Here is a 27,357-nt window from a genome sequence, read left to right as displayed (position 1 = left end):
CATCTTGAATTTCTCAAATTGCCCAAAGGTGACAACATGTCATCAAGCAGTTTCTGAAAATAGAGACCCTTGGCTACCAAAATCAACAGTAAAAAAAACTTAATACCGCAATGCAAGGTTAAGGGAAAAAATGGCGTTTGGCTCCCAGACTACAAGAACAGAATTTAAATCAGTCATCGTAACATCCGCTTTGCAACTCAAATTACTCAGGTAAGCTTTCAGATTGGCTCCATAAACAGAAGATGGCAACTTTTTATGGTCTTTCAATAAACAAAAAATGTCACTTTGTTTTGGAACTGAGAGTGTAGTGTCACGGGCGTATCTAATCTCGAGGTATAACCGCTTCTGTTTCTCAATCTCTGTTATAGGCTATTACTATTTAGAATCTCATCCACATCAGAGTCATTCGTAAAAGGACCGCCTTGTTTTTTCAGTTCGTTTAAATCATTATTTCGTCTTTTATCAAGTGCTACATTAGCTATTTCTTTGTCGGCGAGGCCCTGCTGTTGCAAATGCTTCTGTTGCTCATCCCAGGCTTTCATTATGGCGGGAATCGTAAACTTTGCAATGTTGCCATATTCTCGGAATGAACCAGAATATTTGGATTCTATTAAGTCCTGTGATTTGGCATTTACTTGAACAGTCGACGCACACTTTAAGTTCTTGGCGCCTCGTTGTTTGAGTTCATAATTTATGAATCCTACCGCCCGTTCTGAATCCAGATTGTGTATAGGGGCACTTTCTAGTTTTTCCGAATCCATTCTTGACAGAGCAATCTCCGATACCTTATCTGAAAGTCCATATCCAAATATGTCCCCTTTCTGGCGTTGGAAACCATCCGCTAGTTTTGGTAATAACATAGTAAGAACCTTAATCATTTCAGGACGTGTGTCTTCAATTGCTTTACTAAGTGACGTATGGATATCTTGGCTGTATGTTTTCTGGTTGAAGTGTTCCAGGGAAATGAAGTTGAATGCAGGCTGTTCGAGATTGAGCAAAGCCTGAGCATCGGTTTCACGAAGGTTTTTATTCAGTGTTTGGAAAGCTTCTGGTATCTTTGAATACTTAGTAGTTTTTGCCGTAGTGAGGGATAGAAAAGGTTCTACCAGATGCAATCCAATCAGTGCTCCTACAACGTACATTACTCTCATGAAATCTAGTTCTAGAAAACATCTTACAATACAAGCGAGCTGGTTTGTTACTTGCTCAAATTTTTGTAGAAATCTATTCACGTCTTGAAGATGGTGAACAACTACAGCGCAAGTGAGTGTCAACCGATTAAAATCTTTCATCTTTTAAAGTAAACATACGGAAACATTATTTTTCGGCGCTATGAAGATATCAAAATCCACTGCTCTGTTCCAAGGCTTATGATCGAAGTCGTGGTTTACGAGCCTTGTTATGCAATCGAGTGCTTGCTCGGTCACACTTAAATGTGTACTACTTGCTTCAACAAGTAATTTTGAATAGATTTTGTCCTTTTCAAGAGCGTTCTCTATCTCTGCCCATAACCTCGTGATTATTCTATTGAACATCAATGTTGGACGCACATTACAGAAGAGGTGATCAGGGATGTGCCCAGTCTCAAGTCTTTCAGCTACAAGTTTCTTTACCTCTAGATTGTGCGAAGTCTGATCAGGAAGAATGAAGTCAAGTTTTTCAAACAGAAGTTTGGTGCTGACTCCACTAGCAGCTGATAGCACATTTAACACGGGAATCTTCAGTTCTGCTAGGTTTTCACGAGTCTCGGATGCAATTGGCAATGTTGATAGTGGTCGAAATATGCTATTTACCGTTACACCCTGAAGGGCCTGAACTGAGAAGGACCCAGCTCCTTGCTTTTTTGATCCGTCATCTGCGTACGTAACTGTAGATTTTTCATCGCTGTCCTACGATTTTATCTAACGTCTGTTTTACGATTTTATCTAACGCCAAAGTTTCTAAACTTCGCCCCACCTGTTTCACGTTGCGCTTATCAGGCAACGTATCTCTGTCTATTTTATCGGGAGACTCATTATGGAGTTTCCATTTTCGACCAAAAACCTTATTGATGATGGTCACAACGGCCGCTGCCGCCTGTGTTTCTGACATGTGGTTGACGCTTTTTAATTTGTCCATTGCCTCGTAAATCTCTGGACGCACTTTTCGTTCACCTAAACGGATGTGACGATACTGCGCTGGCATGTCATCATGTTCATCAGATATACTGAGACCAAAATTTTGTTTCTTTCTGTGTCCTCTTGAAACTTCCTCGGAATCACTTACTTTATACTCGCTTCGTTTTCTTCAGCTGATTGTTCGGAGGAGCCACTTATCTCTGCTTTCTCTTCCACGTATGATTTTTCTAAGACAGCCGTCTGGCGCGATCTGTCGATCCTCTGCATATCTTGTCTACGTCGCTCCATGGTTTGAGTCCATTTTGTGTCGACGAACGTCTCACAGTACATTATTCTCGAAGATCGCTGATCTTGAAGAAAATCCGCCTCTGCTGCATATTCATTGCGCATGCCAGGAAAGAATAAGCCTACTTTTGGGATCAAATTCGTATTCTACGCCCTCGAAAACTTATAATTCGACATATCACACAACTATGTTTGGTCAAAATTTACAAAAGTACCCATTCCAAGCCCCATTTTGGCCGCCATATTGAAATACCGCCATATTGAAGATTCTTAGAAATTTTCTAATGTCATATTTGAACACACAGACCCCGAAAAGCCACATATGAGTAAGATAAATACCACCAAAACGCAAGTATAGTGGGTGAAAAGGCCAACAATCTCATATTTTTCTGAAAATAAGCGTACCTTATATTCAGGGGGCATGTACATGAGGGTTAGGGAATCGTATGTCGAATTTTCATAAATATTCTAGATTTTGATACTGCTCCACAAATTTTTAGTAGCATACGGTATGAATCGACAATTAACACACCCCCCTATTTGAATTATAGACGCAGGCCAAGTCACCGAGATTGACAGAGTGAAGTTTCCGATTATTGAAGTGTTGTTGCCGGGAATCATTCCATCCATTAGATGCCGCTGAATGAAGATCAGTCCTTAACGTGCGTTGCTCAAACGCACACCCGCTTGACATGTGCAATGTGCATCTGAATATAAAATAGCTAGCCTACAAACAAAGTATATTAATTAAGCTTAAAGAGGGTTTGCTGTCAAAGTTGGCACTTCCAATATTCTGTGAAAAGTTTCCTGTGTTATTTTCTGCCGCTTACACTGTTGGACATGATAGCCTATACTCTATGATCGAGTAATAGGTTATCTCTGCATAGCAACATAGCAATCTATTTGTTTTGTCTTGAGCAAACACAATTTACTAATAAAAGTTTTTATTATAAAACGACCCAGTAATATTTTGATGTAAAATCTTTTAATGATAAGTTTTATATTCGAATCTTGAAAGAACATGATTGTTTACTTTCAAATGTTACACTGTACAACGCGCAGGTTTGAAATTTTAGGGTCAATTCTGAAAAGGCGTTAAATTTTATGAATGGTCAGAGTCTACATTTGGAAGCAGGTTGATAAAAGAAGCTACATATACGTAAATTTACGTTGCTTTTGCATGCTACATTGAATGTGTCGGTTCATTTTGTTTTATCTGGTAGTTCCGTCAAGTTAGTTAAACGCATAGGTTCCTCAAAGGATTTAGAGCGTAATGATTTGCTAACATAGGAAATTTGTGTTTAACAAATTAATTTATTGGCTTTTATAAGAGCTTTTGTTGGAGATATGATCAGTAGCGTTGACAGAGAGTCTAGGGGTATTTTTCAACTTGGGCTCGAGATAAATTTAGTGACTTGTAACCTTTTTAAGGAGTCCTAAAGCTTAAAAAAAAGCAGTGCACATTACTTTGATATACTTATGTGTTTTTCACATAAGTGTCTTGATTTGAGGCAGGAGCATCTGTTTGACACACGGCCGTCCGCTCCGGGAGCCGTCCACACACCCAAACACTCAGCAGGCACACCATACTTACATGGAAGATACCTACCAGGGACTCACTACGACCGAAGGGACCCACCGCGGTAGATGGTAATCTGTGGATGTAAATGTTTGGTTAGTGGCTGCCTCAAGCTGATCTGCCTGTCTCAACTTTCCTTTTGCTGATCTTGGAGCAGTCTAGGAGATGGCGGGTCAAGCTCAAGAACTAGCGCGTTTTGGTAGATAATTAATTTTTAAATTTTATTTGAGTTTGTTTGTGTGTGTGTATCTTCTTGTTGCCCGCTTCAAGAAGGGCACCTGTTTGGAGGAAACGGGCCACTGCAGTCTGACAACTCATTTGGCGGAGATGCCAGAGAGGAGCGGCCAGAGAGAGGGTAGCTTTCGCTGACCCCAGAGTCGTCTTGGAATGGGCCGCTGCAGTCCTGTCATCCCAGAGCGAGTGGGACAACGGAGAGGGACTGTTAAAGATCTCCCGCTGCAATCACTCTTCCGGCATCAGGCCGTTGTAGATGAGTGAGAGGGACGGGTTAAAGGTGGGTTGTTACGCCCTTGGCTGTCTAAGCTTCTTCAAAGATGATCTACGACCGTACTGTGCTAGTGAGATCCACCGCTGCAATCAGTCATCCCTACCACCGAGGACGACTGAGAGGGCGGTTGAAGAGTGGGTCTCGACTGGTTCTTCTTTCTTCTGACCGTAGGAGGAGGTTTAGAAGGAGTAGAAATGTCAGATGACAAAGGAATGTTATGTTTTTGTGTTATGTCTTTCGTTTTTGTCATGATCACCCACAGGGCTTGAATGGTGGACCGTTTTGTGTCCTGTATATATGTGTCGCCTATGTCCAGAGATTTCTTCTTTTGGATGATGGTGTGCTTGGCGACATTCATCATGGTCAAAAGAATCGGGTTGTTCTTTTGTCCTCCAGGGAGTTGGTTGTAAAGGATCATGTCCTTTGTTATTTCTATGTCTTCCTTGGTTAGGTCAAGATATTGTTGTTTCAGGCGCTCCCATATTCCTTGTGCAAAGGAGCACTTGGTGAGGACGTGGGCCACATTGTCTTCTGGTTTTCTGCAGAATTTGCAGTTTGTTTTTCTGTCGGAATGTATTGATCTATTAAAATCTCCCCATTTGTATCCTCCATGTGCAATCCGAAAGGACATGGAGGATAGGTGAGGTGGAAGGAAGAGTTTGATTCCCTTGTTTTTCAAGAGGATCTCATTCCAAGGAATCTTCTTTGCGTTTTCATCAATCTTGTCAATTTTCTTTTCATTTTGCGTTTTCAGATTGATGTAGATATTTTTGTAGGAAGTATTTTCCCAGTCGTGTTTCAAGCCTTTGAGTTTGCAAAAGGACTTGAAGATGTCCGCATACATTTCGTTTGGAATTGGGGCATGCGGAATGCTGTTGGAGAACAGATGAGGATTGATGTGTCTCATTCTGTAACTCAAATTGAACATGGCCCATTCGTGCCAGATTTCGGTGGCGTCTTCTAGTGAGAAGAGGTGGCGAATTCTGTCGATGCGGCTTGTTTGAAATTTTGATTGGATGTCCACCATGTTGATGCCTCCATCTTTGACAGGAGGAAACGTCTTGCTTCTCTGGAGCTGTTCGAATGGTGAAGGATACCAGAGGAAGTCGAAGAGGATTTTGTTTAGTTCTTTGATGTGTTGTTTCGTTGGCATCAGCACTCTACTGAGATGCAAAGTGACAAGTACCAAGAGAGTGTTGATGATCGAGATCTTTCCATAGAGGGAGAGTATTCGTGGTTTGTGGATGTTGGCGATCGTTTGAGTTTTCTTGATGGCGGTCTGCCAGTTCATCTTGTCAAGTTGTGTTTTGTTTGTGCCTAGCCAGATGCCCAGGATCTTGACGTTGTTCAAGATCGCAGCTTCTGGAAAGAGTTGCTGAGCTCTTTGGGCCAGGTCAGGTTTGGACGCCAGGATATGGGTCTTTCCCTGGTTCACTTTCTGGCCGGACATCGTCTGGTAGATGGCTAGTTCTTTGTTGATTTCCTTGAGAGATGGAATGTCTCTTGTGATGAATGTGGTGTCGTCCGCATATTGCTGGATTTTGATTGTCAGCTTGGAAAAGCGAAAACCGTTGATCAGATGGTTTTTCTCTATGCGTCGGGTGAGAACGTCAGCACAGATTATGAAGTAGAGCATGCTGAGGGGACAACCCTGTCGTATGCCCCTTTTAACGTTTATTCGTTTTGTTAAAGCTCCATTGATTTCTATCTTGCTTTTTGTTTTGTGGTAAACTAATGACAGGTAATTCATCATTATTGGTTTTACTCCGAGTTTCTTCAAGATTCCATAGAGGAAGGAGTGACTAACTCTATCGAAAGCTTTTTCAAAGTCAGTTATCATGACGTACAAGTCCCTGTGTTGTGTTTGAGAAGCTTCCAGGGCAGCTTGTATATTCATTGTAACATGCTCTATTCTGCGGTTTGGCAGTCTACATTTCTGATTCGGACAAATCAGGTTTGTAATCATGGGTGTGAGTCTGTTGGAGAGGATTTTGCTCAAGATCTTGTAGTCTGTGTTGAGCAGAGAGATCGGTCTCCAATTTTTGAGCTTTTCTTTTTCACCTTTTTTAAAGATTAATTTCACTTTTGCTTCTCTCATTGAGGGAGTCATTGTTTTTCTCAAGTAGCAATTTGTAAGCATCTCTAGAATGTCGTGTTTCAGGAAATGCCAGCATTTTTGGTAGAATAATGAGCCGAGACCATCTGATCCAGGTGCAGAATCCTTGTTAAGAGAATCGATGGCGGTTTTTACTTCTTTGAGACTGATCAGCTGTTCCGCTTGTTCAGCTGCGTCTTCCTCAATTTTGGCCTCTCCAAGAATGTTTAAGTAGTTGTTTTGTTCTTGAGGGTTTATGTTGTCTTTTACACCCCATAGGGAGTGGTAGAAGCTGTGTACTTCTTTGAGAATGTCTTCTTTCTTGGTGAGAGTTGTGTTGTTTGCGTCGTGTATCTCAGTGATAGAGCTACTTTTACAATTTTGTTCCTCTGCTTTGAAGAAGCTTTTAGATGGCTCTTCATCGCTAGTTGGGATAGTTCTGGATCTGATTTGCGATCCGACTGCTTTATAATCGTAGAAGTTGTTGATTTTCTCCAAGAATTCCGGGCGACGATCTTCCAGGACGTGGTCTGGATGAGCGTCCAGAGTGTGGAGCATATTTTTCGCTTGATTGTAATCTTCTCTACGCTTGAGTGCGACATCTTGCGAGAGTTCAATCAGTCGATTTTTCAACATTTTCTTGCCATGATCCCACCTTATAAGCATGTCTGGTGGTTCTATTTGTGGTACGTTTATGGTCCAATTTTCCCAAGCCGTTTCGAGCTCTGTTATGACGTGAGCATATTCTAATATGCTGTTATTGATTTTGTATGAATATTCACCCCATTTGATGTGTTGTTGATATTGGAGATGAATTATTGGTAATGTGCAGTGGTCTGATGATGTGAAGTATTCATGTTTGATGTTATGATAATTTTCAAGTGCATGTTTATTTATGTATATTCTATCTATCCTGGTCTTACTGTTGTGGTTTTGGCGCGTGAACAGTCTTTTGTAAGGATATTCATGTCTGAATATGTCTGTCAATTGGTTATGATGTATTAATGTTCTAAGTGCTGTTTTATCCGGTGTAGTGAAGAAAAATTGCGGCTTAGCAGTGTCCAACGGATCAAGGATCACGTTAAAATCACCAAGTAAGACCACATGTCGAAGGAGGGTGACTAGTCCTCACACCGTATGCGTTGATAGCAGTGCGAAAGAGGGTGACTAGTCCTCATACCGTATGGTGACCCCGACGTTCAGAACAACGCAGGGCACTCTACCTTTGCGTGTTTCGGGTAAACCTAGCCCTCAGACACTGGTGGGATGTTATGTGGCACGAAACAGCTTAAGTCGCTTTCGGGATTTTGCATTATTTCGGTACCACAAACCTAAGTTGTTTCTGGTAGAAGACAAGGGCCGACTTGCCTTCGCTGAAAACCCAACATCGGGAGCTCCCACTCTCGCATATAAGGCAAACGTCGACCATTGGGTGTGAGGACTAGTCACCGTCCCCCGCAGATCGATTTATCCAATCTAAATTTTCAAATTGTTTGAATAACCAATTTGCTTCAGGGGAAAATATTTGGGTGTTATTGAATTATCTAGTCTATGACTTGTCTTTAGGCCTATTATGTAATCAGTAACATCAAGCATATTTTCATGGAGATAGATCTTATCAAAGCATTCTAAAAAACCCAATATCAACATGGGCAATAAACTGCGATTACCATTTGGAGACGGAGTGGAATCTTCAGTTGATCCTCCTCAGGATCCAACAAACGTAGGTTTTATGTTTATTTCTAACTTATGTTACTTAATTTATTTTGAATTGTAGCATAAAAGTTATTTTTACAATGTGATAAAAGGTCGACTTTATAGCTGTGGATGTTACCGGCTCACTTCTAACATTTGTAACGATGCGGGAATTGAGATCAGTGAGGTGGTAAATACGTTCTTAGCAAACAAAAGGGCAAAGATTGTATCCCTGCCTTTCAAGAAAACAATACAACACCGAGAAACTTTTTGAAGGTTATCATAGACAGGTATTTTTTTCAAAATCTATTAAATGATGAAGTGAAACGTCACAAAATCTTTTATGATGCGCCTTGAAGGGATATACCCCAAACAAATCAACCAAACAATTCATTTGACAGTCCACTGATTGCAATTACCAAATCACTACATCCAATCAATTTAAACCGTATTCCAGAAAAATTCGATACAGCAAGTATAAAGAAAATGATAAAGAAATATTTTACACTGCCTCGTGGATTTTTACATATTTATCTGTCTTACTATTAAATGCATGAAGTATCAACTAAAGATCAATTGATGTTGGTTAGACTCTTGGGGTGTGCGCTTAGGCAACGCATTTATGGACTGCTCTCCATTAAGTGGCACCTAATAGATGTACAGACAACAAGTACGACTCCCAGACAACAACGCTTCAACAATCGGAAACTTCACTCTGTCAATCTCGGTAACCGGCGCTGCGTCAAGAATTCAAAGCCTCTACATTCTACAAGTATTCGAAACTGCCATGAATAACTTATCGTAGGCTTTGTCAGTCCGAGGATAAAGATTCAAACCAAACGTCTCATCGCTCAGTTCTTTGTTTATATCTATCAAAATATTGTTTGGGGAGTAAACAAATTTTGGATCATCATAAACAGGTGATTTATATCAACTTGATAGGATTGAATTGGATAATTCAGATACAATACATAAAACAAACAAAAAAATAAAAACATATCAAAATGAACGTTTTCTTCAGGACTCTCTTTCCTCGCCAAGAAGCCTTATTCATCTAATTCTAAACAAAATGATAATAACAAAAGACTAAAATTAATTACAACACGCACTCAGCTTGGTACAAAACACAACCGAAGAACAGACACCAAAGATGCAACATTCTGGTATAAATTATAGGAGAGTTGTTTCGTATGACGTTCTAAGTCCAGTTTTCATTTAACCAATCCAAGAGGACGTTGTTGCATTGGTGCTAGGCTGTGAGATATCCTCCTTGGAGCTTGGTATACGAGAATGTAATATTATCTTATCCTGTAAAAATAAGACAACTTGCTAGCGCAGTATTCTCATAATTGAGATTTTAAATTTTTTCTACGAAGTATCCCATTGTTGTTATTGTTATGTTTCAGGAATCAACTTCAACATATTTTAGTGGCTATGCTGGTTTTGTAGGTTCAGCTGGTTCAGTAATTCAACACATTCGGAATTATACTATAACATTCGTTCAAGGTAGGTTTTGTTTTATACAGACATATTTCTGTTGAACTCTGACATTTTATTTTGTATAAAAATTCAAAGAAAGCGTTACACCAGCACACATCTGTTGGATTGGCCAATGATACAAGAGAACAATCCACAAAGGATGCAAACCGATATGCATAAATCAACTAGTAAATAAAATAATATCAATAACCTCTCAAGTACATGCAGCTCTACACAAAGTAAAAGTTACATGACTTTCAACTCTTTTTTATTTGTTTGAATAAAATGGCTGAAATGAAATTGCTAACTGCTGACGATGACCAATGTTTCGATATTACGGATCTCTTCAGTGCAGTGAAATGAGAGTAGAGAGTTGTTTTGAATTGCTTTAGAGTTTTAAAGTATTTCCACTCATCCAAAAGCCACAAGCACTTTGAGACGAAAATATTAGACTTTATTATAAGTACAAGACATATTGTATTATTGCAAACTAAAGCATTATATTCTAACACGCAATTCCACAAGTTTAGATTTAATACTAATAACTTAAAATGCATTGCATTTAAAGTTAAATATAACTCTCTTTTAGTTTTCTATTTATTGCGAATTTGAATTTAGCGAAATGGTTTAAAGATCCCACATGAGCGGTTAGAAGGTTCCACCTTAATTGGATTTTTTAATTAGTTTTCTAAAAAAATTAAAATCTTTGCAAATTCACCAAGCAGAAAAAACATTCAAGAGGATGCTTATTATTGTTACGCAATTTGAAGTGTAAAATTTTTGTTAGAAATTGCTTAAGAAATAAACTTTTTAGTTTTGAAACAACGGTTTTTGGTGCAAATGTCTTACATCTTCCCTTTCATTGTTGTTGTCAAGAGTAACATAGTTAGAAAAATTTTCTATAGAAATTTTGCTTCGCTTGTATTTTTCCGACTTGGAGAACTAGTGATGAGTTATTTCTACTATATGTTAATGACTTTTCAGGTGACCAGAGTGACCATAGCAACAGTTTATCAGCCGAAAAAGGTACAATTCCTCAAATATCTGTACAAATTTATGGCCCTTTTCAAAACGTTATTTGATAAGTTTCCTTTTGGAAACGAAAAACGGTCAAAAAAAATTAAATTCCAAAAAAAAATTATTTTCATTAACAAAACATTATGATAAAATGTTTTTGTAACCTGACGAACGACATGTATCGCATCTTAGTGTCAAACACAGTAATTTAATCTTAATCATCATTTTTCACTATACACTGTACTTTGTTGTGATTGTTGATTTATTCTATTTGTATATTTTTCATTCTTACATGGAAACTGATTAGAACGGTTAGCAACCAGTTGAGAACATGAATTACAAAGACTCATTATAAACTCTTGTGCAAGAAAAGTATTATTATTAAAATGATTACCCCCTTCACTGTATTACTTTCAAATTGTGGATTTGGATTTGGAGAAAAATAATCGTTTCAATATTAAAACGACAATAAGGCGATCATCATGTGACATCATGTGACATCATCATGTGACATCATCATGTGACATCATCATGTGACATCATCATGTGACATCATCATGTGACATCATCATGTGACATCATCATGTGACATCATCATGTGACATCATCATGTGACATCATCATGTGACATCTCCAATTCAAAACTTGTCTACCAATTATTTCAACATCTCGGTGTTTTTCTCTTGTCTAGACTGTTCTGATGTTCGATGAGCAAGGTCAATGATAAACGTCATGTCCTTATGTTCCTCCCAATCTTTTCTGACATTTTTTTTCTTCTCCGCACCTTGAACGACTTTGATGCAGTTAGCCTGCTTATTCTCTTAAAATTTTTTGTATAGATTTTATCTTTTGTTTTCTAAAGTCTTTTATTTATATATCTTACATTTCAATTATGTTCATCATTTCTTCGTTTGCAGTTTATTGTATATATGACAGTTTTAATATTCTTTTATAGAACCAGGGTTGAAAAGCACTCATTTTTGTATGAATCTCCTTGGTAAAAGTTTAACTCTCACTGATAAGCAAATGATAAGTTATGACTTTAAAATATATAACATACTGTGTTTTTGTAACTACACTGGTATTTTTAGAACAACAGATGAAGGAGTATTTGAACAATCGAGCTCGTGAAATTTCTGGAACTACGTCATTGCCAATCGAACTTGGTCTTGTTCTTCACTTTGAAAGGTTGCAACTACAAAGTGGAGTTCAAAGATCAGTTGTAGAACTTGATGAAGACGGACACTACAACAAAAGAAAAGATTTTGAAAAAATCGCCATGCGCCCTGTGCAAGGAAATATAAATCTAAAAGAAATATTTGATCACGCTATGAAAGAGGCCGAAGCTGAAGCAGAACGAAGAACCAATACGGAGGAGGCTCACAAAGCGTTTGTTAAACGTCATGGAAATATTGCAGCTCTTATTGGTCAAGCCGGTATTGGAAAAACAACGCTGGCTAAAGAAATGATTAAACTCGTCTTAGAACAGGAAGTCCTTCCAGATACTCAGTTTCTTTTTTGTATCCAGTTTAAAGATATTGATTTTTCATCCGAAACAACATTGTTTCGCTTCGTAATGACCGGTTGCAATTGGGATCATTCTGATGAGTCTGATCAAATTTGGACTGATAAGCTTCAAAACAATCCAAACGTTGTGTTTGTATTTGATGGTTTAGATGAAGCCAACACTGATCAAATCTCTCAGATAAATCCAGATGTACGTCAATCTGCGCAAGTGTTTCTGAAAAAACTACTCAATGGAGAAGTGTTTCCTTTATCGAAGAAACTGGTCACTTCTCGCCCCAGGCAATTCTTTGAGCTTGGCGCTGACTGCAGACCACATTTTGCAGTTGATATTCTTGGATTGAATCAGGAATCTCAAAACAAACTGGGTGAAAAAATTTGCAAGGACAACTTTGTAAAAGTACAAGAATTCTTGGATAACCATCCTGATGTTTCAGCGTCATGCTTTGTTCCAGTCAATTGCATCATCATATACAGTGTTCTCAATATGTCAGTGAAGGAAGATGGTAAAATTGCAATTCGGTCTTTGACAGATGTATTTGTTGAAGCACTTTGTCATTTCATTAGATCTGAGCATTTGCGTGGAAACGGTAATGAGGTTTGGAAGTTAGCGAGTCTTGCGTTGGACGGGATCGTTAATCGCAAAATAATTTTCAACCAGGATGATTTCAATGAGATTGAGGTTGATGCAAAAACTCTTGAATCATTTCTTTCTACTGCAACTAACAAAAACATCAAATTTAAAATTTTAGATGGAGATCAAAAGTTCTATTTTTCTCACCTGATTTGGCAAGAAATGTTTGCTTCTATATGTGCAGTGTTTGTATTGTCAAAAGAAGATTTTCAGCAGAAATGTGACTTTTCAGAAATATCAAAGCCATTATGGGAAGTTGTAAGCAAGTTTATGTTTGGGCTTACTCATCCTGCTGTGATGAAAAAAGTAAATATAATACTTCCTCAGCGGGTAATGAAAGACTTTGAAGTTAAAAAGATGAAGTTTTATGAACTGGCTATGGGCTTGATGAAACAATATGCAAAAGCAACAAATGGTGCACATGGAGAAAACGTCACAATCCATAACGACACAAGAAGTTTGCTTCTTCAGGTTTGCTGTTGGATTCAAGAAGCCGATGATCCGACATTGACAGCAAAAGTAATTGATCAAATTCCAACAAAAATATACACAAAGAGATCGATGCTTTTAATGGATGTTTCATGTTTAATTTATGTCTTGCAAAAAGCAAAAAAAACATTTTCTGTTTTTACCACCCCATTTAGCTTTCAGCAGGATAGTCTACAAAGATTGTTAAAAGGATTTTCTATGTCACAAATCAAGGTTAGTCTCATATTGCAGAGCTTGATACCGAATCTTTAGTTGTCCTGAATACTTATGCTTGTCCAAAATATCCGGTTTGATGAAGTTTAAATTATTTTCCCTCAAACTAATCACTGTCGCTTGAAATGAATTAAGGTATTCCAGAAAACTGAAACTTTGTATGCAGCTTATTAGTCCTTATGATGGCACGTCAAAATTGGAGGATTTAAAATCTAATTAGGGTGGAAACAAATATTCTATACGAACAAGAACCAACGCAAGTAGGCTACAAAAATCAAGCTACAAAATCAAATATATCATGTTACCAAATATAAAACTACAACCATCGTCCGCCATTCATCATCTAGGCTACATATTTACCCAAATGTTTAACGATTTTTAGATGTATAACTTAAAACGTAACATAATTTTTTATTGCACAATGATGGATATTATGTTGTTCCTTGCTTGTTTGCTTAAGAAATTAAAAGAAAGTCTTAATTTTTTGAAATCAATTTAGAAGAAAAAGATATACTATTTATAATAAAATCTATTTTGGCAATAAAAAATATGAAGTACTGCGCTCACTTATTTTCAATTGCACGTTCTAAAGCTGTTTCATCATCTACGTGTATTTTTAGTGATATGTTTATCATTGATGTATTTTCAAGATAGATATTGCATAGATAGATAATTTTCTATCCAGCAATAAACTTTTGGAGTAGATTTGTCGACTGCTTGGCTGTGTGGTGAGAATGTCTGCGCGATGCCTGAAAGAACGTCGCTTCGACAACGCTGCAGAGCAAGTGGCTGTGTTTTGCAAGACGCTTCACGGAATGGATAAGGTCATAAAAAACAGTTGACTTTATGACCACAGGTCCTTTTGGTTCTTTCAGTGGTCGGGTGGTGTTGCATTTGTAGTTGCACTGTGTTGTATGTTTTCGCAATTGGCGCAAAATAAAACACGATTATTTTCACTGTAGAAAAAAAAGTTGATAGATTCGCTAATCTTATATTTTTAACAACTTATAATAAGTTATTCAAGATTTTTCGTGTTTTATTGTGTGTTAAATAATATAATTTTATTAACCACTTTACTTTTGTAAGTCATCATACACTATATTAACATTGCATTTATATTTTTGCAGATGGATCAACTGGATCTTGGCGAAAATCTCATCAACGATGACGCGGGTGCCAAGTTAACAGAGATCGTTCCTAATATAAAAATCTTGAGGTTAAGAAAATGTGAACTTTCCAGTCGTGGAATGACTATGATTTCCAACAGAATTGCATCCATGGATCAACAGGTGAATATCGAAAAATGATTATTTAGTTTTAGTCATCATCATCATCCATTCGGGCATACCACACTGTGGAAATCTTTTTTTTCGGACCGAGAAAGCTTCTTTCATAGCTTTGTATAGACGTAGGCCTACTTGTAGAGGCTTCGAACTACTGACGCCGATTCGGTCACCAAGTTTGACAAAGTAAAGTTTTCAATTTTCGAAAGTGTTGTCTGTAAATTATTTCATTCACTAAAAGCCGCTGAATGGAGAGCATTCCTTAAAATGCGTTGCTCAAGTGAACACCTCGAGAGCCGAACCTGGGCCGCTGACGTTTCTTTGCTTATTAACCCTATCTTAATACGAGCTGTTTTTGTACGCTGAAAGCATGTCACGAGCTATCTTAACCCCATGCTAATTAATCGCTAATATCGGGAGCTATGAAAATCACAGAGTCAAAATATTTTACAACATGATAGCCATGTGTAATTGTGTATTCTGTGTATAAAAATTAAATTTTTACATAACAAATTTATTGAAATAAAGTGTTTGAGATGAAAAGGCGTCAGACAGTCGGTTTTTATTCTACTTTCTTGAAAATAGCTTCAAAATTGAAATTTTTGAATTATAACATAATGTAATGCTAAACTAAGCACAAAATTACTTTTCTCATAAATACAAAGCATTTTTGGGCGTTTCACATTTCAAAGTAATTGCACTAACATTTATATTGCACTTACATTAAATTATACATATGTAGCATTGCACGAAAATGTCTAGCCATCTGAGACGAAATCCTTATTTTGAATGGCAGGAAGGTAGAAAAATTACCAGTATAGGTTTAAAAAATTCGCAAAGAACAAAAACTAAAAGACAAGAAATTTCACAGTTCTAGCATATTTCCTTCAGTGAAATATTTTACTTCTAGAGTAGGGCGTCCTCATAAAACCCCGTGTCGCTACAGATAGGGTTAAGCCAGTGGTTCCCAACCTTTTTGTCTTGGTGACCCCTTTAAAAAATTTCGTAGATACCGCGACCCCCACTTATATTCTTTCCTAAATGCAAGTATACTATTAACAAATAATACAACAAAAGGCAGCACTAAAAATGTTTTTCTTGCATTTATTGACAAATCAATGCATAGGACGCTTGAATTACAGCCACATTTGCCTGATGAAAGTTCCCAGTAGCGTCAAGCCGTTGCCGCTTGAGACCAGCTTCATGGCATTTAAAGAATGATGCATCCTTTTTAGCATGTTGAGGATGTTTGGTTTCTAAGTGGCGTTTCAATTTTGATGGTTTCAATGATTCTGCGCTAAGAACAACGTCGCAGAGAAGACACTGTGGCTTCTCAACACCATTGGTCAACAAAGAAGTAAAGTCAAGGTTCTTCAACGTATTTTTGTTTTTTCTCCATGGAACGATGCCCCCTTTAACTATTTTTTAGCAATCTCGAGTATTGACTGATCTCTGTTGTCTCATATACAAGGCTACTCGTTAATAGAGTTTCAATTTACACTTTTACAGCGAATAGTCCTACACAGTATGCTCCACTGTGATGTAATAAACGTGACTGTAGGACCTACAGTCACGCTTGTTACATCACAGTGGACGCATACTGATGCAATAATGTTGTGCTACAAGCAATCCGAATGAAATGGCAAGCGGACCTCGTCCTACTTACATTCAATTTTGTTGTTGCATGAGCAACAGCTTTGCGACCCCCTATAAAATGCTCTGCGACCCTCTTGGGAGTCGTGACCCCCAGGTTGGGAACCACTGGATTAAGCTAAGCGCGTATCCACTAACTAAATGAGCTATCGGAGTAAGATGGACACTATTAACTTAATTTTTAAGACACCATTAGTACCATTACCCAGACACCATTAGCTTTAGTCCTTCCAACTCTCCCTGTCCCACATCACATTTGGTACTTCAGGTTTCTGTATTTCAGTACTGTGTTCTAGTTGTTTTACGGATTATCTTTTTGTATCATTGTTCACATACGGTACATGATAATTTCTCATGTAGGCTACGTTACTTTTTTTTACCTGTTTAAAATTAAAAAAAATGATTGATCAGCAACTCGAGCAGTTTACTGATGCAGTTATTTCACACTCTTACAAATTTAACATTAATATAAGTCCTTAATAGTGAATTAACTTTTATAATTTTTGTATATTATATAAAATTTGTGTTTGTAGATGGATGAACTCGATCTCAGTAACAATCCAATCGACGACAACGCTGCTGGTGGTTTAGCTGAAGCAATTAAGAACATAAAGTCTTTGAAGCTGGTTAAATGCGAACTGAAAAGCCTTGCTACGGTTAAAATTTCAAATAAAATTGCATCTATAGATCAGCAAGTTAGTATATTGAGCAATCAATATTTTGTTTGATTATTTCTTGTTACTGATACAGTTATGCATTTTTGAGTATGTACTGCATGTGGCCTACTCAACAATATGCAGGTAGAGGAAACACCTACACACAAGTACAAATGCATATATTAAATGTGTCTCCTTTCTGCATGCATGTTAATGCTTGTATGAATTATTTCTGTTGGAGTATTGGACTTGAGCAGTTTTCTCTGCTTGAATTGACAAATTTCATCAAGTCATAACATGAACGACTCACGCATACAGATATTTTTAGCTCGTCATTATTATGTTTCACACTGATTAATATTACGAATGTGTGTCATGATTATTTAATTCTCTTTAGGATTGATAATACCGTGCTTTGTGTTTGTAGATGGATGAGTTTGATATATCTTGGAACTCCATCGATGATGAAGCTGCTGCAAAGTTAGCGGAAGCGGTTTCGAATATACGGATCTTAAAGCTGCGAAATTGTCATCTCAGCAACCGTGCCGTGACGATGATTTCAAAACAAGTTGCATTGTTGAACCAACCGGTGAATGTGCATGATTTATTTATGCTGTAAACATTTGTTTGGATATTGTAAAAAGTCTGTTTTGAATACAATTTTTTTTTAAGTCGTATCTGCTAAATTTTAAATTTGTGTCCCACCACCAGTGTTGTACGCGTCATTGAAATAATTTGACGGCGTCAGCGTCAGCGCGAATTGCTTAAAAACTTTACGGCGTAAAGGACTGCGTAAGCTCTTAAAGAAATTGACGGCGTCAGCGTCAGCGCTAATTTCTAGCGCTATTTTTTGCCAGCGTCTCATAAAACGCAAATATTTCAACCAAGTTAAGGCTAACAATAGCTATAAATAAAGAGCAGGTATTATGTTTTGAGACTGTATTATAACTAGCTGCTCAGCCTATTAGTTATTTCCTTTCAGAAAAACAAGCATTTCAAAACGTTTGTCTGACAATCTGCTGCGTATGGGACGCATATTCAGGGGCGCCGAAGCGATTTTTGACTGGATGGGCAGGAGTATGAAATAAGGGCACTTTTGTTGCTGAAAGGCCAATTTTTTTTTTAAGTTTTAAGATAAGATATAGCGATAATGCTCATCTATCAGCTCATTATCGAGTAATGATACAAGTATCCGCTACACAAAGAACAATGGCACGGAAAGGCATCATGCTATTTTATAATCATGTAATATAACTTACTGTGATGGAGAATTTTGTGTCGTGAATATTATTTTGAGGCAAAAATAAAACATTATAATTAGGCTAAAAGCGTATAGCATAAATTGTTATATTGCAAAGTGTGCAGTAGCTTACATGACCATAAAAGGGCACCATTGCCCCCTCTTCCCTCCCTAACCACATAAATTTGAGGGCAGGGGGGCATCCGCTCCCCCTGCTCCACCCCCGGTTCCGGCGCCCCTGCGCATATTGTCCTTTCCAAGTGAAAACATGCGTTCCACACCAGCGCTGGTTGGTATTGGTGTGTTGTATTTCAAAAACAAGTTGAAAACGTTTAGTTGGAAAGATATCACTGTTCCAAGCGTGCTGTGATAGTTTAGCATGTATAAATCTTTTAACGAGGTCCACTGCACCAACATCGCTCTTTTCAGGGGCATAGAGCTCTTGAAATAAAGTATATTCAACGTCCGCGATGCCATTCATGGATTTTTCGCTTTCTGTCTTTGATCCCTCGTTCTCAATACTTGGGTGATCACCATTTGGCGAACTTCTTCCGCATGTATTCCAAGGAGCCATTCCAACCAACGCAAAAACTGGTAATTCGGATAAGTCGCGCTGGCCAGAATACATTGTGAAACTCTTATTGTGAAACGAGATTTTCCATGGAAACAAAAAATGACGCTTAGCGCTTGACGCTTAAAATCGGCAAAATAGTTGACGGCGCTATCACTTCCGTCAACTGAAAAATAAATTGACGGCGCTAGCCTCAGCGTCAACAAAAAGTTGACGCCGTCAAATGACGCCGTCAATTTGACGGCGTCAACGTACAACACTGCCCACCACGAACATTTACTGTGAAAGATTTCCAGATTGCTATCTCGATACGTTTTTTGAGTAAAGAGAATAAATCCATGCAGCAATCACTGAGAGACGGAGTCACAGATTGACATCGACCAACATTGGTCAAAAACCATGACTTGCAGACTATTGTATAATGTTATTCTATGTTGAACCATAGGCATACGAAGCCGAGCAACGTGATTAAGTTTAGCATCTTCAAGTTTATTACATTTACATAAACATAAAACTACGCAACAAATTAAGTATCGAACGTTTTCGACATCACAAGATGTCCTCTTCAGGAATAACATACATACAAATTAACTATTGTATTTTTTTCAGATGTAGTTAATTTGTATGTATGTTATTCCTGAAGAGGACATCTTGTGATGTCGAAAACGTTCGATACTTAATTTGTTGCGTAGTTTTATGTTTATGTAAATGTAATCAACTTGAAGATGCTAAACTTGATCACGTTGCTCGGCTTCGTATGCCTATGGTTCAACAAGACAAACTCTCTACCGAAGCTCTGTTATTCTATGTGCTGTGTGTTTGCAACAACATAATGATGTTACACTGTGTACTGTTGAACTACAGCATACTGAATACAATTAAATTTTGTAATGATGAATATGAATCTAATTTAACGATAGTAAGAACGGCATTTTACATTTTTTTTATTTTTTTTAAATAATTCATAAAAATAAAGGGAAACCATTCTGATAAAACCAATACAGTCAGGAAAACCACATATCATCGACAACAATTTGTTGCTACATCTGTGATGCTTATGGATACTTGTTGCAGTTAAAAGTATACTACTTCAACTAATTTGTGATAACAGATAAAGAGACTTACTCTGACCTACAATTCTATCAATGATCCTGAGGTAGCGGCAAGTTTGGCAAAGGCAAGTCACAAAATCATGCATCTGGATTTGGATGGTGATTTGATAAAAAGTCTAATAACAAAAAGATTACTTTTTAACAAAAGGGAGCATCTTCCACAACCGGTAAATATTGAATTATTGCATTACTGCAAAAATACATCACTAATCTATTTTGAGACTTAACATTTTACAATGTTTTAAAACAAGAAAAATAGTTTAGTTGTGTTCACTAATTTACATTCTGTTGACCTCTTCCATGTTAATTGCTTTGGTTAAAGGAGCATATTCTTCTTTTGCTGTTTTTTTTTTCACTACTGCATCAAGCAGCAAAGTAAATTCACAAACTTTTAAAAGTTAAACAAGCTTCGTTGAAGCGGTATTAAAGCGGTTTAAACAATCCTATGATGTCATTTTCTTGTTTTCCTTGTGTTTATCTTACCAACTGGCATGTCTTACCTATATACTGTACAGCATGGGCGCCGATCGCTCTCTAAAATTGGTGGGGACATTTAGACTACTAGGAAAGGTGTTGGGAAAGGTACTAGAAAAGGTGTTGCTAGGAAATTTATTGGTTCTGACAAACAAATAAATACAGTAGGTACAAGTCTAATGCGGTGTAGGCCTATGTATATTTTAAAAGACTTCCTTTCCTGCTGTTTGCGCCACCTGAGAATTCCCAAAATCTGGAGAAAAGCCCTTGTGGTTGCAGTTCCTAAGCCGAAGAAGCCCCCAGGGGACCCGAAGAGCTACCGTCCAATCTCTCTGCTCTGCATCCCTTTCAAGATCCTCGAGAGACTCATCTACGCCCGTGTCGAACCAATAATAGATCCGCAGCTCCCCCGTGAACAAGCTGGTTTCCGACACGGACGATCAGCCGTAGATCAGGTCACACTTATGACCCAAGACATTGAGAACAGCTTCTCGGCTAAGAAGAAGACTGGCGCCGTGTTTGTTGATTGTCAGTTTCAGCCAGACTTGTTGATTGTCAGTCAGACAGCAGACGTCCAAACACTGGGAAACGAGTCTCCGGCGAACGAATTCCTTGGAGAGGTTATGGAAGTTGATCGAATTCAAAACTTTGTTGTGCACATGGCAGACCATTGCATGCTTTAGTCGTTTCTATGTCATGGTAGATCGTAACCAATGATACGTCGGAAAGTTGAAAATGACATTTCAGCTGAACACGAGCTGGCTGGTGAAATGAGTAAAGTTGCACAAAAAGTTCCACTTGCGGAAACATTTGCCGAACAGCGGATGGCATCTTCTTGAATATCATTCGAAAATCTTCCACCGACTTTCCATTGAAGTGCTTTCGAAAGAAGCATAGGCCTGGTTCTTGTGCAAGGGACTCTGTGTCAGAGAACTCGGGAAATCGTCTACCACATGTGATTGTAGCTTTTCACTAAAGAGTGATTATTGTAGAATTTTGTAGTGCTCAAGATCGGTCGACTTGAAATAGTCAGTAAGATTTTGCTGCGCGCTGCCAATGACTGCAAAATACTCTGACCGATATTTTGTCTCTGGTGTTTGAAGTTGAGAAGGTTGACCATGGCCATGTTCATGCTGAAGTCCCCTCACAATGTTGTCCCCTTCTTTCAATAGATTTTAAACGTCTGACTAATAAAATTGTGACATTCGTTTAATATTTTCCTTTTTACGTTATAAAAATAATGTAAAAAGATGGTGGGGACATGTAAAAAGATGGTGGGGACATGTCCCCGCTGTCCTATAGGGATCGGCGCCCATGCTGTACAGTATATTACGCAGTATGACGTTTCTGACAACTCTCCATTGTTGGTCGTTGTCATATACTGTAGTATTATTTTGAAAAGTTGATTGGTGGTACAGAACTTGAAAGTAGCGAATAGAAGGTTGCTCATAGCTCGAAGCTGCAGTGAAAAGGGTCAGATGAAAAACTGCAGCTTTGAGCTGTAATTGTCTACAACCTTCTACTCACTACTGTCGAGCATTTGAGCAGCCTCTTACTTTGTTTATTATTTGCTCTGAATTGTTTACACAAGTATCTTTTTACGATGACGCTCCAGCATGACAGCACCATCTGGAGCGCCATCTCATCAACCAAGATTGTCGATGAATACAGCCAAATCTTCACGCCATCTGATGAAATCATCATTCAATGGTTGATCAATGTGAGTTTAATGTTTTTACTAGGTCAACTTTACTCATAACTGTATATAAGTAGGCCTACTACAAAATTATCACTTATTGTTATGATATCTATTATTTCTGAATTTGGATCGATTGTTTAGGTTTTTTCATGATTAGCTGAATAGTTTAATATGTTTTCGTAACTGGTCTAAAGTGTTTACTTTTATACTTACTGTTGCTTTTCGTTATATGTTTGTTGTCGTGTTTGATATATAAAAGGTGAATGTATTTTAAAGTTGACAAATTGTTTTTGAAATTGCGTGATGCATTTCCTCGTCAGTATGTCTTCCTTGAAGTATAAAGTTATTGTTTAGACAAACTATATCTAAACCGGCATATAATTTGCACAGTATATTTGCAAAGGGAATACAATAGCTGCCAAACAGTCATACTTCACTTGCTTGTGGGTAAATTTCTGACGTTGATGCAGCTGCTTGAAAAAGCTTTGGAATCTTCAGATGGATATTCCGAAAATTATTCTGCTGTAGATGTGGTTAATATTTTGGCTCTTTTAACTGGCAACATCAAGAATAACTCAATAATCATGGAGAAGGGCATTCTAAAAAGTCTATCGAAAATGATACAGGGTAGGTTGCTGTTCTACGTTTGTTTGTATAAAACCAACCAGATGCTTTAATTTTCATAATAAACGAATATATCAACTTACATGAACTAACTAAACTTAAACTACATTGAAACGACTGCATTTTGTGGTGTGACATGGCTTACTAGAGATACGACCTGATTTGCCGCATTTTGCAAATTTTTTCAGATCTTACCGACTTGTATTAACTGTCCGAAGGAGTTTTTTTTAACAATTATATTTTAAAGTTTTCTGTACTGTCTTCCCCAGGTGACACAATGGGTTTTAACATCATCAGACTTTAAACAACAAACAATTTTATTTCGAAAATTTCAGTCAGATTGTTAATCTCTTTTTAATAGTCTCATTCAAAATTTTTCAACTTCCTTTTTATCACTTTTTACTGCTTTTCCATGGCAACCGAAAGCTTTTATATCATTACTAGTCAGAAAAAATTAAAAAAAAACTTTAGGAAATTTTAATCAGACAGTAGCAGTAACGGTAATCAAAATCTTCAAAATGTGACAAATCAGGCTGCAACTCCAAGTGGTTTTCGGTATCATAATGACGTTTTATATGCTATAGTGCAGGCATTTAGTTCCAATAGTGTATTCAACAATAAGAAAAATATTGATTTAAAAACAGACCATGTAGCATTTTTCACACAGACTTCAAGTAAAAATTCCATTGAAAATGTAGGTATGTAGCCTATTTGTTTAAAAACCGAAACAATTTTCAAAAACACTACTAAACGAAAAAAATTCTTTCATTAAACTGAAGTAGGCACGTAGTTACATTAGACAATTGTATGTAGCCTATGTATTGACATATAAGTATGACAATTATGTAGTATGCATATTGCATAGTCCTACAATCAATCTGTTTTTTTGTTTATTTTATTTTCTGTCATTTACTTGTTTGGAACAATGAATAAACAGCTACAATGCGCTTTTTTACATTGTGTCAATGAATAGCCTACTAATGTTAAACCAATTATGCTTAAAAAAGGCATTTTTTACGGCTTTTACTTTTGCAGGAAAAAAAGAATTTCAACTTGTTGCTGTGATAACCTTGGAGAAACTCATGCTTGTTCTCGACAACGCACGAAAAATAGAAGCATTTGATAATGGCGAAATCGTAAACTTAGTACAGAGAAGTTGCGCATCTGACCTTGGGTAAGTTGTTAAACATTGAACATCACGAACATGAGATAAGCTTCTTCGCTTTTTTCACCATTCATGGTCATGAAAGTTAATTGTCCATCTGGCAACAGAAATGTAGCAGACCTCACGCAACACGTTTGCATTGAACATGCGACCATTGAGTTCCAGCTGCATTGTTCCCCAGCATAAACTCCAAGTTGCGACCGGAAAACATTTTCTTATTCATTTTCTGTAAATGTCAACCACAATTTTCTTCCAAGCAAGCAGTAAGTTTGCGCAATGTTTTGAGGAGTTTTCATAGAGTTTATGACATCATGTAGATTAAAGCAGTGTCTTTCCATGAATACAATGCAGAATGAAGGAAATTTTAAGAGCATTTTTTTCTAGTTTAACTTGACTGTACATTCAAACCAGCAGCAGCCTACCAGTACGCTTTGTAGTTTTTTTTAAAAAGTAAAAGCCTTAACCGTCAATTGTACCACATTTAAGGTATTTTATATTTACCCTTACACATTTCTCGATTATGATTGATCAAATACAGTACTTCGAGATCAGAACTTATCCTGCTCAATCATTGTTTACGTTCTGCACTTTCTTGCAAAGCAAAGGCAAAACAGTAACAGCACGTTCAATATTATTATCGCTATTTCCAGGAACTTGCAAGAGGCAGCTGAGCGTGTGATCGCAACAATAAACACAATGAAACAAGAACCAACCTCAGGTAGCCTATATTAAGATTTATTTATGAGCCATAAACAGGTTTATGTCTGTTTATGGTTTAAAAGAGTTACCTCTCTACCCAAATTGTATTATTTATGAGCATTCCAGAACAAAATTACAATATGCGCGATATGCCAGCAGTGGCGTAGCCAGAAATTTTTTTTGGGGGGGGCCAAATATTTGATGAATTGAAGAGAACGACAAAATGTTTGATTTAAGACATCGCCACCTGATGTGCAGTGGCGCATCCTGGTGGGTTAAGCAAGGGAAGCAATAAAACTGGTGGGGGTTAGAGCGTGCCGAAGGCACGCGTATTCTAGGGGGGTCCGGGGGCATGCTCCCCCGGAAAATTTTTGCAAAATTACACTTAAATAATGGATTATAACGCTTTCTGGAAACACTTTCAGGGTAATATTTGTATGAAATTTATTAGCAGATAAACAGCTATTAACTTATTAAAGGTAGCTCTTATCTACACACAAACGGGCAAAAACTGCGGCTAAAATTAGAGAACACAAAAAACTCAGCTACACAAAAACCCTACAGAGTAAGCGATTCTGAAATTGCTTCAACAGATTTGCGCGATTTACGATTTGCAAAATTTATTGGTGTCTTTTTGTGTGTCTAAAACAAGTCCTGGGGGGTGTTAATAGCCAGATGTCTTGGAAAACAATATAAATTTATACAAATTATATTATATTTTCAACAAAGGGTTCAACTTGGGAATCCAAACTTTGAAAATTTGGGGGGGGCCATGGCCCCGTTCGCCCCCCCCTGGCTACGCCTATGTATGCCAGTACTGTAGCACTCAATTACACGAAAGAAGGTAGCAAAATCTCTAACGATTAAAACGTGCATGATTAGTTGTTTGACTTCTGAGGTAGCGCCTAAGTTTGTAAGCACGGTTGCAAGGTCAGGTTGTAACTCGTAATCATCTCAACTTATTGAAAATTGAATGAAGCTGTTCACCAGACATTTAGTTAAATAACATAATGCTTTCTACTGGTGCAAATTAAGTTGAACTATCACAAGATATACAAAGTAATAATCTGCTTTTATTTCGACGTTTTGTTGATCAGACACGACTGACTTCTTCAGGGGGCTAGACCAGTTAGTAAATATACCTGTCTAGCATGGCAAAACACAGGACCATGTTGCTGAAATCAACTAAACATGCAAAATGAAAATACAATTTCTAGACAAAAAATTATCACGCGCAAAACTTTGAAACTAGAAACAAGGGGTTTAAATGTTAACAATCAACAAGAAACTTAAATAACAGCAGAGAAGAGAGTGAGCGGTATAAGTGATGATGAATCGAATTGTGTACGTACTATTGCACAGTTTACAATCAGCATGAAAACAATTTAAAAACGTTTAATAAGCGCTTACAATAGTTTTTTGTAGATAGCAAGAAAAGAGATACCACCATTACGGCTTATTACATTACATGATTGTTATTGTTATTACTGTAATATTGCTTCTACAGTAAATGACTTATCTTCCTATCGTCGTCCTCCTTGTCAACCATATGGCTTGGCATATCTTGTATAGTAAACATGTCACGCAGTTCAACATCTAAATTACCTTCCCAGAAATAACCGATGAAGAGATTCCTCCGATGTTTTAAGCCCGAATTCCATGGAGGTTACGTATTTGCGGATGACATACCAAAAATGAAGAACAGAGCTGATTGATGAATGAATTGACTTTCAATGTGTTGTGCAGCACATGTTCTGTATGCACAGTGGCGCTACTATGCTGCATTTATATAGCAGACTTTTGGCTCGACTCCCATGGAGATGACGTATCTGTATGTTTGCATCAGTCGGAATGACAGGTTTTAAAAGAACAGAGCTGATTGATGAACTTTCAACGTGTTGTGTTGTACATGTTCGTTACGCACAGCAGACTTACAACGCTGTGTCCATATTGCATTCATATTATGTGGGCAGTTGCGTTTATTCTTGTCACAATTAAAAAGAAGCATATTGTTAGAATCACTCTTCTATAGGTGCAGTTTCCACCGATGTTGAAGTGAACTTATGTGGAACGTTAGATAAGTTGAAGTCCCGGATGTGTTGTATTATTATACGAGCTTACACCGTAGCGTCAATTTACTTCGAATATAAACACAGCTTTTGTTTGTTAGATGTTTCGAACTTTTGCAGGAACATTTCAACAATCGAAAAACTTATCTGCAAATCTCGGTAACCGACCCTGCGTCTGCTCTTGAAAGCCTCTACAAGTATGCGAAACTACCAGGAATAACCTATCAAAGGCTTTGTCAGTTCGAAAATAAAGATTTAAAATCAACCAGCCAAACCACCAATTCAAACATTGCCATCTTTAATGTAGGCCGAGTACTGTAACCACATGTCGGTATGAAATGTAGACAGTTTAAAATATTAAATAAGCATTTTTAATGGTGATGGGTCCCATTAGGAAAATCCTGCTTATGCCACTGATTGCAAGTCATCTCAACTAAGCTTCACAAACTAAGCAATAGAATATTGGCAAAGTTTCTA

The 27,357-nt window shown here is 37.5% G+C and overlaps 1 protein-coding gene across 1 annotated transcript; it reads left to right on the top strand.

Moving 5' to 3' along the window:
- Nucleotides 1–8,232: 8,232 nt before the first annotated feature.
- On the top strand, nucleotides 8,233–26,922 carry LOC145766869 (NACHT, LRR and PYD domains-containing protein 3-like). Its single transcript, XM_082578570.1, has 12 exons — nucleotides 8,233–8,307; nucleotides 9,686–9,785; nucleotides 11,867–13,635; nucleotides 14,763–14,924; nucleotides 17,105–17,266; nucleotides 17,655–17,816; nucleotides 20,150–20,317; nucleotides 22,240–22,344; nucleotides 22,794–22,950; nucleotides 23,983–24,121; nucleotides 24,763–24,830; nucleotides 26,425–26,922. The coding sequence occupies exons 1-12, from the start codon at nucleotides 8,233–8,235 to the stop codon at nucleotides 26,457–26,459; spliced, it is 3,102 nt and encodes a 1,033-aa protein (XP_082434696.1). The 3' UTR covers nucleotides 26,460–26,922.
- Nucleotides 26,923–27,357: the final 435 nt, after the last annotated feature.

This window comes from Aplidium turbinatum, chromosome 3 (genome assembly GCF_918807975.1).
Source record: "Aplidium turbinatum chromosome 3, kaAplTurb1.1, whole genome shotgun sequence".
In the NCBI taxonomy this organism is placed as follows: domain Eukaryota; kingdom Metazoa; phylum Chordata; class Ascidiacea; order Aplousobranchia; family Polyclinidae; genus Aplidium; species Aplidium turbinatum.
Note: the sequence above shows the minus strand (reverse complement) of the source record. Positions and strands in the feature narration are given on the sequence as shown.